Source organism: Nothoprocta perdicaria, unplaced genomic scaffold (assembly GCF_003342845.1).
Source record: "Nothoprocta perdicaria isolate Ctin4 unplaced genomic scaffold, notPer1 scaffold_11, whole genome shotgun sequence".
Taxonomy (NCBI): domain Eukaryota; kingdom Metazoa; phylum Chordata; class Aves; order Tinamiformes; family Tinamidae; genus Nothoprocta; species Nothoprocta perdicaria.
The window spans coordinates 5674927-5688908 of record NW_020454205.1 but is presented as its reverse complement, the minus strand read 5'-3'; the positions used below and the strand labels follow the sequence as shown (position 1 = coordinate 5688908).

Below are 13982 nucleotides of genomic sequence, written 5' to 3'. Positions count from 1 at the left end.
CTTTCATTTATCACAGTATATTTACAAAATTAGCCTTTTTTAGAGGCACAGTTACTTATAATAGCTTATGTACCAAGTATATAACCATTTTGTTTCTATAGGCTTTTGCTTGTGTCATGCTTGAGCCATGGCCAAGCTGCTGAAGTTGGTGTGTGGCCTTCCACATGTAGATATGGCTACAATTCTGGGATAGGATCCAGACAGTCTAAAATTAGCCCTGGAGCTGAGGGGTGTGTGAGGAGCAGAGCAATATTCCACATCAGTGACAAGCATCTTCAGAGCAGCGTTCAGATGGTGGGTGCCCACCCAAGGTGGGCCCTCGGGTGATGTCCCTCTCTGTGCCCTAACGATGGAGGGAGGCTGGAGCGATGAGGCTCCTTAGGGACTTTAATTAGTGTCCTGAAGCGAAGCAAAGGTGAAGCCTGGCCTAGGTGTTTTGGTGAATCAGTAATATTAATTCTTTTAAGGTAGCACTCTCTGAACTGCATGCATGGAGCCGTCTTCATTAAGCTGCACACCTGCCGCCTGAAACAGAGACAAAAAAATGCACCAGCTGGAAAATGAGTAGGCTTCCCTAGATGGGATGCAGTCTTCTCTCGCCCATTTGCCGTAGATCCTAAGGTCCTAAAGGACCTTTTTAGGTCCAAAAAAGCCGAGCTGTGGCTGCCGGTGAAGTGGTGGGATATACCCAGGAGAGCTGTAGTTCAAGGACTGTCGTCTTCCCCGTCCTTGTCCGTCCCCAGCTTCAGGTGCGGCTGAAACTCTCATTCTTGGGGGCTGTGAAATTCGGCTGTGCCTGTTCTGCTGAGAAATATTGAAAAATCTGGCTCTGCTTGTGAGAATGGTAGTAGATGACTGCATTCTTCTGCAGTGGTGTATGCTGGCGAAATGGCTATATCATCCGTGTTGACTGCTCAAGGGGCTTACACATGTATTTTTATTTTCAGAGTGTTTAATCTTAAGATACCATAGTATATTTGCCTATAGTGGATGTTCGCAAGGAGAATCTTCTGTACTCCTTTCAATTAAAAATGTTTGCTAAATGGTGGCACTCTCAAAATTAAGGTCAGCATCAGGTTCTTATAATTAGAGATTTTAATGTTTAATGGAGGCATTTCTGTTCTCTTATTACCAACTTGAGAGACTTGGAAGGATCTGTACTCTTTATGGTCCCTACTCAACACTTTATTAAAATTGTACCTTTCTAATGTCATATGTTAAGGACTGTTGGCTTGCTGTTACTTTGTTTTGCTTATAGCTCGCTGCTTGTTTTAGCAGCTGTTTGTAAGCCCTAGTTATAGGGTATTGCAGCTGAGCCCTTTAAGCTAGTCTTGGGGAAAAAAAATGAGTATCTTTTCCTTAGGGATATCATCCATGGTTGTTCAGAATCCATCAGTTTTCCACAAGCATAAATATTTACTAAAATATTAATGGTCTGATCCTCAAAGATACTGAGCACCATCGTTTCCCAGGAGGATGTCTTGGAAGAAGTTAGGTGCAGATTCTGCAGATCAATGGTCTGAAGAAACTGGAACATCCTCAGGGGCATGTGCTAACTGGGAGCAAAGTGGTGACCCTCCAAGTGCTGCTCCATGTGATGTAGCTTTGTGAACCTGCCTTTTTTTCCCCCTTTCCTATTCAGAACATCACATTTTGTTCTTTTAATCCTCCAGGGACCCGTATCACACAATTGCTGCAATCAATCCAGAGAAATTAAATATCTTCCAAACAGTGAGAGAGATAACAGGTAACACACGCTTCTGATGCCGTATATTCTGAACTCTTTCTCGTTTTGCAGTCATGCTGGACATTGTTGACTTTTTTTGAAGAACACAGGATGCTTTTTTCTTTAAACTGTGCAGGAAATTCAATAGAAGCTTAGTACTCAACACCTTCAATACCTGATTTTATTCACGAATGTGTTGCCTTTACTCCCCTGAGTACAGAATGCCCCTTACACATGGGAGGCTTGCACTTAAGTGTCGGAAAACCAAGACCTTCCTGTTAAGTGGGAGATAGCAGCAAAGTGGGGCGAGGGGCAAGGAGCAGCTAGGGAGGAAAATGGGGTAATGTGAGAAGCCATCATCTTCACTTGAAAGCTTTTGAAAAAGGCCTTGGAAAAAAGACAAGCCAGTCTGTTTTTGCAGCTACTTGTGTTGGCCTGACAGAAAACAAGGGGCTCTGTTTTTACAGTTACTTCTTTCAGTCTGACAGCAGATGCTGCTGCAAATCTAGTTTATGTAATTTTAAAAAAAAGTTTATGCGAGATTGGAGCTCCTCCCATCTCCTGTGACATTTCAGTGCGATCACTTAGCCAGAAGTCTGTGCTTACTGACAGTTTGCCTGTAGTTTTCTGTTGTTTCAGCATTTGGGGCATAGGAGGGACGATCCTAACAAGTTTGAGTTCTCATTTAATTGCTGATTGGGAAATAAAAAAGAACCTATTTGTACACCCCAAAAAATCTTTGTCCACTGCAGCAGATCCCTGCCAGTGCTTGGCATTTGTAGTGAGTTCACTCCCACTTTTTTCAGCTTTCTGAAGATGTTCCTCGTCCGTCAACCACCAGAATGATTTCAGTGAGAGTGGGATCATAAAAATGAAAATAAGCTCTGAATCTCTCGCTAATTAATGTCAGAGATGATTTGGCACCTGTTATCTATAATGATTTTATTCTTTGAGCACATCATCTAATTGACAGTCTTAGCTCTAATACTTCAGTGGAACTACCCATAGGCTGAAGGATGCGCCGCATTGAAGTCCTGTATTTAAATAAAGGCATGGAGAATGGTGCTATGGAGATGCCTGTGTAAAACAAAACAAATAGTTCCCCTTAATACTTGTGCATAAGAATGCTCTTCAGTCAAGAACAGTCCTCAGACACATCCACAAGTGGATGCGAGTTCTTTGTTTAAACAAGATTCTTTTATTTTTGATGCCTCAGAACAGATTTCTCAATTTTTGTCCCAAGTGCCTAACATATCTTAAAACTCCTGTTCTAAACTTGGCCAAATCTTCATTCTGGCTCCCGTTCTGGTTCAGAAGGGGCTGGGAGGCCCTGTGAATTTTCAGCCTGGGCTCAGATTTGCCCTAGTTACTGATGTTGAGAGTGGGCTAGTGCAGAGGTTGCCTCTGTAACAGAGCTATAATCCTTCTTTGCTTTCCTGGAGGAGACAGAGCTGAGCAGGCTGATGAATTCAAAGAAACTCTGCAGCACTCATTATCTGCTTGCTGCTTTTTCCCAAACAAGCACAGTCTTCAGGTTAAAGGCTAAGCCTGGCCCTAATGCATGTATGTGATAAAAAAGACTGAATGGCTGAAATAATGCACACTCATATGTCTGTTTTTCTCCTTCAGGGTATTTGAACATACAGTCATGGCCTGAGAATATGACAGATTTCAGAGTGTTTTCAAACCTGGTAACTATTGGAGGAAGAGCTCTGTATAGGTAAGGTGTGCTCTCTATTTCTGAAATTGTTTTGCAGGGTTATTAGCGTTCTCTATTTAGTACCACAGAATGCAACATCCTAAGTGTGATCCTAAGGCATTCGTTTGCCTTCTCTGTTACCAAAGAATTGGTTAACAATATTTTTGTGTTCTTAGTCCTTCCTTTGTAATAGTAGTAATTTCTGAATATAGCAATTTAAAAAAGTCAAATTTCTTGGTTCACTTTGTAACCATGAACTCATAGCCCAAAAAGTACTTTTTATGGTAGTATTCTAACTTGTCATAATCTGCCCTCAACATTAAAATACTTTCAGAATGTGAAATATAACTTCAAAAGAAAAAAGAGCTTAGCCCCATTATCTGGCAGGTTGTAGCATTCATTGAAAAATTCTGATTCAAAGAGCAGACTCGTGTGTCCATAGAGGAATGTGGTCAGAGGAAGCCTTAGAAACACCTACAAGGGAGATCACTGAGCTCCCTGAAGTACTTTGCACTTGAAGCCTGCATTAGCTCTGTATTTGCCTTCCTGCAAGTGATGTTTTGGTATAAAAGCTGATATAGATGAGTTGTTTTGGGAGAGAAGCAAATACAGTGAGAAATAATGGGGGAGAGCCTCAAGGTATCTACGTGATGCATGCAGCAACCCCTGGCTCCCGATTATGGAAATGGAGGCAATTAGTCATGGGATTCTGCTGACATCTTAAACAACAGCCCGGGCAGATTATGTATAGCTGTGAGCTTGAATTACAGCCCGGGATGCTGTTGGGAAATGGCAGTTGTTATTAAGAACAGCTGGAAAACAATTATAATCATTTAATATAATAACTTAAAGGATGCCCAGAAACTGGATATTGGCTTCCCTAATTCTCAGTCATTAAATACATGCAGTCATTTCCATATTACACAGACAATCACTTACTATTCTTTTGATGAGCAAAGATAACCATGTAGTGCAATAATAGAAAAATGAATTGTAGGAAGTGGACTCAAAGACTTTCCTTGGAAATAGCCATTTCTTCTTATATTACTATAAATGACATTAATGTGATGCCTGACAAAAGGCTTTGACATACTACACAGGACTTTGTCCATTTTGTCCTTAGCTTATAAACTGTCAGAGTATTAATTCAGTCTTCTAAAAAAGAAGAAAAGAAAAAACCCGTTCTGTATTTTCTTCAGTTTTTACAACAGCACTTGATTAAAAAAGCAGTAAAATGCGTGAAATGGAACTTTGTGTGACTTGGTAGTAGCTCTGACCCATTTGGCCTAGTGTTGAGCATCACAGCTTGTATTATTGCAATTCTCACAAGGCTCATAATTTTCTAGGCAATAAAACAATGTGTGTTGGCTCATATAATACTTGAATTATCATTTTTATCACACCAAAATAAAAGCAGTTTGACCAAATTTCAGTTTTGCAGGAAAGGTCATCTTGCCATTTGAAAATCGTTCTAGTGGGAAATTCCCAGCCATCTGTAATAAATTCCACCTTGTGGCAATAATTCCTGTTCTCTTTTGTTCTTATGACAGCGGCCTGTCTTTGCTCATCCTAAAGCAGCAAGGCATTACCTCTTTGCAGTTTCAGTCCCTGAAGCAAATCAGTGCTGGCAACATCTACATAACCGACAACAGCAATTTGTGTTACTACCACACTGTCAACTGGACCAGCCTCTTCAGCACGCCCAGTCAGAAGACGGTGATTCATCGGAATAAAAAAGCGGAGAACTGCAGTACGTACTGCCCAGTGCATCTTTCTTGTTCTGGGATGGACTCCCTAGTGCAAAAAAGGCTGTAATGACTAAAGGGATCCAGTGCAGAGAGCAGGTCAGGAATGTTGCTGCTGTCACTGCCTGAGCTCCATGGGCAGCAGCAGCACGATGATGGTTTGCAGAATCTTTTGGGTTTGGCCCGGTCTGCCTCTTGTTAGAGCTGTAGGCGACTAATGAAAGGTTGAGGAGAGCGAGCCCTGCTCCTTTACACTGATTTGAACCTCCTAGTGTTAGAAATCCAGTTTCACAAATAGGAATTCTGAAGGCAATAAATAGGCAGCGAGTGTCGTGTGGAACCCCCTTCTCCTGCATATGAGACTAGCACCTTGGACTTTGTCTGTCCTGCTTCACTGGAGCAGCCCCTCTGTTTTAGAGAGGTCAGTTTGGGGAATGTTCTTAGTCACTGAGCTCCTTTCCCTCCTTGACGCATCCAGCAAAATGACTAGCAGACTTTTAGTTGGGGCTGATTGTCTTTCTGGAAAGCCTGCGTGGCGCTACCTGAGGTAAGATCACGGTATCCAAGAGCAGACTTTGTGTGCAGCTGTCTAAGCTGCTCAGTTATCCTGGAATCGGGCTGAAGCCGTGTGCCTTTGGCACACACGTGAGGGGTAGGAGGGTCCGTGTCTGAGCTGGGCTTGCCAAAGGAAGGGGCTCCCCGAGGCCGAGCACCTCGGAAGGGCAGCAGTGACGACCAGCCAGGAGCTGAGGGGAACACAGACCCCACGAGAGCCCTTAGGTCACACTGCACTCACAGGTGGGTTGCAAGGGCTGGTGCAAGGACAAGTTGGGGCTTCAGCAGCCCCTGTTCCTGTAGCCCATTCTGATTGTATCCCCAGAGGCTGTGCAGGAGAGGTTCAGGTGCCAAATGAGCATCTTCAAGCTGGTTAGCTCTAGTGGAAGTGAATTGCAGAGCACTTACCTAAATACAGTGCACGCAACTCTCACCTGAGGCATGCCTAAATTCTCTAGTCCTATAAACTGCAGTATTACATACAGCTTTTGCAGAAAACTTTCTACATAATGAATATTACTAATGCACAGTGAAGGACTGACAAGTTACTAGGTAGTGGTTGTGCTCTGGTTGTTATATTTCACCATTCACCTCTATGTTGAAGTGAGCAATTCACTTACTTTTCCCCAGTGCAGGTTTTTTTCTTAATGGCACAGCATCAAAGATGGCTCGTGTTATATAGGAGTATGCACTAAATTAGAAAAAATGCTGTTCTCTGCAAACTTATTTAAATACACCTTTCAGGTTTAGAGGCGACCGCGGTGTACAGTGAAACCCTTCTAGGCAAAGGTTGTTTAAATGTGATCTTTATGAATTGTATCAATTTAGCCACCAATTAACAGCTTGAATAAATGATGGCACTCATTATCAGGCTTGATGCAAAGCTAATTGAAGTCTGCGGGAGCTTTTTATTGAGTTCAAGGAGCTTTGGATCAGGCCCATAAGTAAATAACCAAACAGTAATTTTTCTTTTTTTTTTTTTTTTTTAAGATAGCTAATTTTCTTGTGTTCCATCTAGTTTGTGGAAGCACATTGAGCCTTTCTGCTTCTAACCTGTGTGACCCCATTAATAGAGAATGAGCACTTGTTCTGAAACTCTCAGTGAGACCCAATCAAAAGCAATATTGTTTGCTCCTTCCACGCACAGCCCTGTGAAACACTAGAGCTTCAGAGCGTTTTCAGTCCATTAAAATGCCAAATAATACATCTAAAATGGAAACATTTCTTTATCTCCCCTGTAATTAAGAAGAGATTTTGTAAGTTGTCAAAAAAATCACTCCTTTGCTAAGATTCATTTATGAAAACATTGCTATGACTTAGTAATAAGGAGAATGAAATAGTGATCTTCTATTTAAAAAAAAAAGTGTATTGCTTTTTTTCATACACTGTAGGCCCTGTGTTGGATAGATTTCAATAGTGTAATCATGATTTTCTTTGCATTTACATGAGATTCACTCACTGGACTGTCTTGTAAGAGAGGAATCCTCGCTATTTGCGGGAGTATTTCAGTGTAATGCTGTGTGCACAGGAAGAAATTCTGACCCTCGAGTATCCTAACAACTGATACCTGCAAAGAAAAACAAATCACTAGTTAAAAAAACCCAAAGTTTCAAGTTAAAAAGCAAAGTGAGCAAGCAAATAGGAAACTGCCTTTTGATGACCAGCTGTGTAAAATGAAGAACTACCTTGTTCTTGGGATCAGAAATGAAGAGAGATTGCCCCTATTTGGGGAGCCTGTCAGAAGGCTGGATGAGGTGAAGGGGTTGGCCAGGGCCAGGCCTGAAGTGCTGGAGTCTGCCCTGAATCCCCCGGCACAGCTGGGCTTGCCTCAAAGACAACCAGTTGGATCCCACAGAACTTGCTCCCGGGCAGGGAATATGAGACGAGGAAAACCTGCTTTTTAACCCCCAGCCAGTGCCTCTCCTGAACTGTACCTTACAAAGGCAGTGTGAGACTGAGATATAAATGGTTTGTCTGAAATAGGTGCCAAAGGAAACCTTGTGTTGTTGATGTGTGACACAGCTCTTTGCAATAGCAAACTCTGCAGTTCCTTCTACTTATGAGAAGTTTGGTCAGAGGCAAAGGCAAGGAGCTGCTGAGGAGGTTGGGGTTATGGTTAGGATGGTATCGATGAACCTGGTGTTCCTGCATTCTAGCAGAAATTAGACAGCCACCTGGAGTTACTCTGAAATTGTATTTGCCTGTAGCTGACTTGTGCATTTGGACAAAAGCAGGAAAGGGAAGTACTTCTGAGTGCTTTCTAGGTGTTGTCAATAAGAAAATGTGATATAAAAGAAAAAATACCTAGCCTTCCAGCCTTGCTAAGAGACAGGTATGCAGACTTTTCACATCCCAGCTTGTTTGTGGCACTGTATTGAATAAAGCAGCGCTCGGACTGTGCAAAATGAGAGGTGTTGCAGGAGCAGCGCGTGCGGGTCGCGAGCAAAGCTGGCGAGCAGGTCTGCTGCTGAGGCTGGAGAACATCAAGCCTTTTATTAGTTCTCAGGCTGCCTGGAAAGATGGAAAGGTGAAGTGCCCTTTCGCGGGACTGAATAATGAAAATGTTCTGGGAAGGACAAGGAACAAGTAAATGCAGAGCTGCCATCCTCAGTTGTGAGAAGTCGAAACGTCCAGGTGCAAAGCAAAAGAAATGGAGACGTTTCCCTCCTGCCTCCTTGTTGCATGGGCTAGAAAAGGGAAGCCTGTAAATGTGCCCTGAATGCACTCATGTATTTTTCTCCCCTAAGAAGTGTTGTATAATAAACTCAGTGGTCAAAAGGGGCTGGCAGTGGGAGGAAGGACAGGATAAGTGGCACCTATCAAAGGAAAGCCCCCATCATGGAGCAGGGCGAGAGGTGCAGGAGATGCTGTGTAGCCAGCAGCAGAGGGCAGAGCCCCACGTGCTGTGCAGATCAGAAGATGTGTTTGATGATTGTGCACATCAAACCGTGTCCTGTGATGAAAAGAGGTGATTAAGGAGCAGTTGAAGAGAGAATCTCTGTAGGAAGCAGCACGGTACGATAGGCTCCTGTGACGGATACTCAGTGGCTTCCTAATGGGGCATGTGAGGTTTCTGACTGGGGACATTAAAGTTATGCCCTGTAGCACAGACTAACCAGGGCTAAAACACGTGCTAGAGAGCAGGAGATGCTTCCTGCTCTCCTGCTCCTCCTGTTAACTCTTCTATGAGTTAGGAAGGCTTTGTGCCTCTTAGCTGCTAGAACTCAGTATTTTCTTGATCTGTTGCATGAGATTACATCCGTTACATGTTACATCTGCAGCTTGAGCTATGCTTTGAATGAAGAAAAAACCTTCTCAGGCTTCTGTATCTCCATACGTGAAGGACTTGAAAGAAGCAACAAATGGTTCTCCTTGAGCACATCATCTTCTTGCTGTTCGTGGCTGCAGGGATCTTTATCGTGTTGTTCCTTACCCATTTCTTAGGGCTGCTACTTTCTTTGCTCCTTATACAGAAACCTCTCTATAGTTTTGATTAAACCTGTTACACTATCACACCTTTTCCTCATTCTACTATATCCTTTCCAAAAGGAACAGGCCAGAACTGCAGGTAGTGCTCAAGCTGTGAGCACCCAGTGCATTTCTGCAGTGGTGAGATGATGATTTCCCGGTTTGTTTCTATATTCTCTACAGCAGTTGAACAAAATCTCAACATTTGATCAGCTTTTCCAGCCACTGCCTGTTGACCTGGCATTTTGCAAAAGGCTGATGTTAATGTTTTGTTAATGACTTGTAGCTGGCAGCGGGGAGCCCACTAGTCTATGCACAAAGTTAGCTCTGTTCCCGCCGCCTCCTCGTCCACGTTATCCCATGCAAAGCACCTTGTCTGGAACAGATCGCCCTTGTCTATGTGGCTGCTTCACAGGACTTGCTTTTTCCTTTGTGGGGCATGGCTTCCCGTTGCCAAACTCATTCCATTCAAGTTCTTTTTCTGTGACATATTGTGCTATACCATGTACTGTATCTGTGTGTCCTTTAGCCTGCTCTCTAGAATCATTTCTACCAATTGCAAAATAGCCAGTTTCAAACAAGGAAAAACTTTAATTTCTGAGCATTGTTTCTCTGATGACATTTTCAGGTGTAATGGACTCAGTAACACTTGATGTTGGCTTCTCATTGCTTCCCTAATCAGAGCTTTATTGTTAAGCGTTCAGCGCTGAATAGTTCTGGTAATCTTATTCTTAACCTGATTTGAGAATACAGTTCATTGGGTAGAGTAAGAGAACGACCCGCTGCTGCTGAGGAACAATGATGAAGTCAGAGGATGTGTTCCCCTCCCGGAGCCTGAAATTCTCTAATGTCCTCAGGGCTGTCAAGGTTGGAGGCCTTTAACCCTCCACGAGAACGAGGAGATTAGAGGAATCATGCAAACATTCATAATTGGAATCTAAGTGGGATTTCGCTACCTCTTCTCTGTGCAAGGCTTAGGCTGCCTTAGAGGGATTTTCTCATCCTTTCATTTGAGGGAATTGTCCTGTGTTTCGGGTGCTGGATGAAATGCTTCCCCCTCGGATTTGGGGGGACTTTCCTGACGGTGTCTCCTGTGTCCGCAGCTGCCGATGGGATGGTGTGTAACGAGCTGTGCTCGAGCGACGGCTGCTGGGGCCCGGGGCCCGACCAGTGCCTCTCCTGCAAGCGCTTCATCAGGGGCAGGACCTGCATAGACTCCTGCAACCTCTACGACGGGTGAGATGCTGCCCCTGCACTTTTCCCTCACGATGCTGATTGTGTTGTTCGTTAAGCAGAAATTTGTTTCATTGGCAGTGTGACTGATTTGAAGTAAAATGCGCTCTGGAATAAGTATAAGCATTTCAAAAACTGAACTTAGGTAGAGGAGTTTTGCTAGTATTCTGCCCCCGAAAGTTGCAGGTGATATCACAAGTTTGTTGCAGCTTTTGCATTCCTAAACATGGAGAGAATTTGTTTTAGCTCAAGAGTTCTGAAAATAAAACCCTGTTTGCACCGTTTGAATATTGATACCCCTGTTCAGAATAGCATAAAGTTTTGTGCCTTCATTTAACTTAGATTTAGGCATATGATAAAAAATAAAATCTCCAAACAGGGAGAAAAGAAGGAAACTCTCTCTTGTTTTCATAAAACACTGTTTGTTCATACACAGCTGCATATAATAAAAATAAATTGAGTTCCTCCCTCCTTTCCCACTCCCACCGAGGTACCTGCACCATCTTTTCTAGGGAATGGAGCAGGGGAAGACCCACATACCACAGACAAAACTGGCCAAGTCTCTTAGGACACAAAATAAAGCTGAACAGCTTATGTTAGTTGCAGAAGAAATTATGGAGAGAGTAATGAAAGAACTGTCATGAGTACTTGAAAATGCTCCAAGTTCTTTTTTCAGGAGGATGCATCCCAAACCTTGTCAGAGAGCACAGTTTTACATGCTTAAAAGCCACCTTGTACCCCCAAATTTTGAGGCATGAGTTAAGCAAGCACAGACATTCATCCCTTACAGAGATAGTGTAGCTGCAGTGTTTAATGCATCAAGATGGTATTGATCCTAAGGCTTAGGTGGCAGTCTGAGCTAGCTGTGTAGGCTCCCTCCAGTTAAGGGAAGATCTGTTCAGATGTCACTTCGTTTCATCCTAGAGGATGGTGGGATGAGTTGAGTCAGGAAGATCTCACAACTTCACACCAGAGATTAGCTAATGAATTAAAATAGGAAGTAAAGCAGTTTAAAATGAAAAAGATAGCTTGGCTGATAGTTTCTTGCAGGTATCTAAAGCAAATGACTGAATCTGTAAAACACTTAAGACCTTTTTGGAGAATGGAGTTTTCAAATGACTTAACAGACTTAACAAAACAGAGAGAAAACTGTGATCAGTATTTTTGTACTGCTTTTCTGTCTGATGATGATGTCTCTCGTACACCACTTGGCTCCCTGAGTTTGAGCTCAGAGTGATGATTCCACAGATACAAAAAAAAGAAAGGAGTAATTTCCTCCTGTAAATCAGGTCCCTACTTCTTAAAGAATGAGGAGGAAAAAAAAATCTCAATAGTTTGATATTGTCAAGCATAATACCTTCTGCTTTACTTGCTTGTGAGCAGTGCTGCTGCTGATGGGGCCAACTTTCCAGCTGGTCTAAAGCAGCTGATCATGGCATGGTCATCAGCATGATGCCATTAAAAGAAGTGACCTCAGCTGAAATGATTTTGACCAGGTGAAGAGCCAGCCATTTTAGCTGTTGCCGCCTCAATTTTGGCTTTCTCCTAACCTGTCTGCAAAATCTTTCCCCAGGGAATTTCGAGAGTTTGCGAATGGTTCTGTCTGCGTGGAGTGTGATCCCCAGTGTGAAAAGATGGAAGATAATATGATCACGTGCTATGGGCCGGTAAGAACAATGTGGGCTGTGTTGTGGGACAAGTTAAGGTTGCTGAAGCACAGCAAGTCTCTATTTATGGGATTAGAGTGGCCATTGAAAGGGAACGTGGACAAAAGCAGAAATTATATATAAAGAAGTACATATAAAGCTTACATATGCACACTGGGGTGGGGGCAGAATTGTGTTAAACTGCTGCTGAGAGTTTCCCTGGGTCATGTTCCTTAAGAAAATGATTTTAAATGTAGTATCCTTTTCTTTCCTGAACTCTGTTAGTGCTTTACTGGTGCAGACACACAAAATTGCTTATTTCCTGTATGTATGCTGCATCCTATATTGCTTTGACTGCTTTCATCTTTCATTTTTAAATGACAGATAGTGTTCAGTTGTGCTATGAGTGACTTGCTTTATCTTTGTTTTTATATATTCATAATAATCAATTCAGTCCCATTCTCCTACTATTTCCATTACCTTTATTCCAAAAAGTGCAGAGATTTGTCTCAATCTCTCAGCAACCTTGAGCAATTGTGGGTTTTTTTTTTCTACTTAGATTAGCCTTTAGTCTCTTTTGATAGGGAATTTCTTGCTTGCATCCTGAAATTGATGTTGGCCATGGTTATTGCCTTTATAAGGGACCGATGAATTTTGTTTCAGAGATTGTTGATCTTTCATGGGACAGAGAGAAGTTGCCTCTGTCTTCTGGTCTTTTGTAGTTTGCTACGATAAAAAGCAGAAAATGTCCTACACAATGCTGAGTTGGGGGTGTCCCTGCTGGAGCAGGCGGTTGGACTAGATGATCTCTAGAGGCCTCTTCCAACCTCAAAACATTCTGTGGTTCTGTGTGTTTTGAGCTTTTGTTGGTCACTGAGACAATTTGACCTGTAATTTATTCCCTTATTTTTGTGATGTAATTGCTGCATTAAAAAGAAATACGCAGATGAGCATTCTCCTCTTTTGTGTTACCTGCAGTGCCTTAGGAAACAAGAAGCTAAACTTGCAAGTTTTTGGCCTGTGAGGGAGTTTTGAATTCGTGGCAGGTCTCACAGATGCAGTATCTTAAGACCTTTATTGAAACTGAGCACCAGGTCTGGCTGGCTCCACTAGCTTGTCTGCACAGCTTTTGTATGTTCACAGACTCACAGAATGGTTGAGGTTGGAAGGGACCTCTAGAGATCATCTAGTCCAACCCCTGCTCCATTAGGGACACCCAGAGCACGGGGTACAGGGCGGCATCCAGGCAGGTTTTGAAGACCTCCAGAGAAGGAGCCTCCACAACCTCCCTGGGCAGCCTGTGCCAGGGCTCCTTCACCCTCACAGTCAAGAAGTTCTTCCTCAAATGGGGATGAACCTTCCTGCTTTTCATTTTAAGTTCTCCAGGAGCCCTGGTGCATAGCTCTTAGCAGCCTTGTCTCCCTGCACCTCGTTAGTACTGCTGTGGCCCACGCCCCAGGCAGGACGTAGTAGAAAATTCAGGGGTGCAAAGCTCATGAGTCCCACTGAGAGGCCATTGCAGTTGCTTTGCAAATAATATTCAGTATTGAGCAGGGCAGAAATAAATTTCTCTGCTAGATTAAAGGGGGCAAGTCATTTCTAGTAACTGCACCGAAAGAGGGGCGGTCTGAGACCTGCACTAAAAGACAGAGTAACTTGAATGAACTGCTTTTCCCCCATGCTCTCCAGGGGCCCGACCACTGCACAAAGTGCTTTCATTTCAAGGATGGTCCAAATTGTGTGGAAAAATGCCCTGATGGCTTGCAGGGAGCAAACAGCTTCATTTTCAAGTATGCCGATGAGGATCGCGAGTGCCATCCTTGTCACCCAAACTGCACCCAAGGGTAAGTGCGAATTCTGTGAACTCGAGCCTTCTAGTCACTGCTATTGTGTGTGGGTTTTTTTTTTTG

The 13982-nt window shown here is 43.1% G+C and overlaps 1 protein-coding gene across 1 annotated transcript in view; it reads left to right on the top strand.

Moving 5' to 3' along the window:
* ERBB4 (erb-b2 receptor tyrosine kinase 4) overlaps window positions 1-13982 on the top strand; it is a 230684-nt gene that overhangs the window by 107891 nt on the left and 108811 nt on the right. Inside the window, 6 exon segments of the mRNA XM_026048458.1 lie at window positions 1674-1747; window positions 3356-3446; window positions 4976-5175; window positions 10297-10429; window positions 12000-12093; window positions 13762-13916. Of these exon segments, the coding sequence (XP_025904243.1) occupies window positions 1674-1747; window positions 3356-3446; window positions 4976-5175; window positions 10297-10429; window positions 12000-12093; window positions 13762-13916 (747 nt within the window).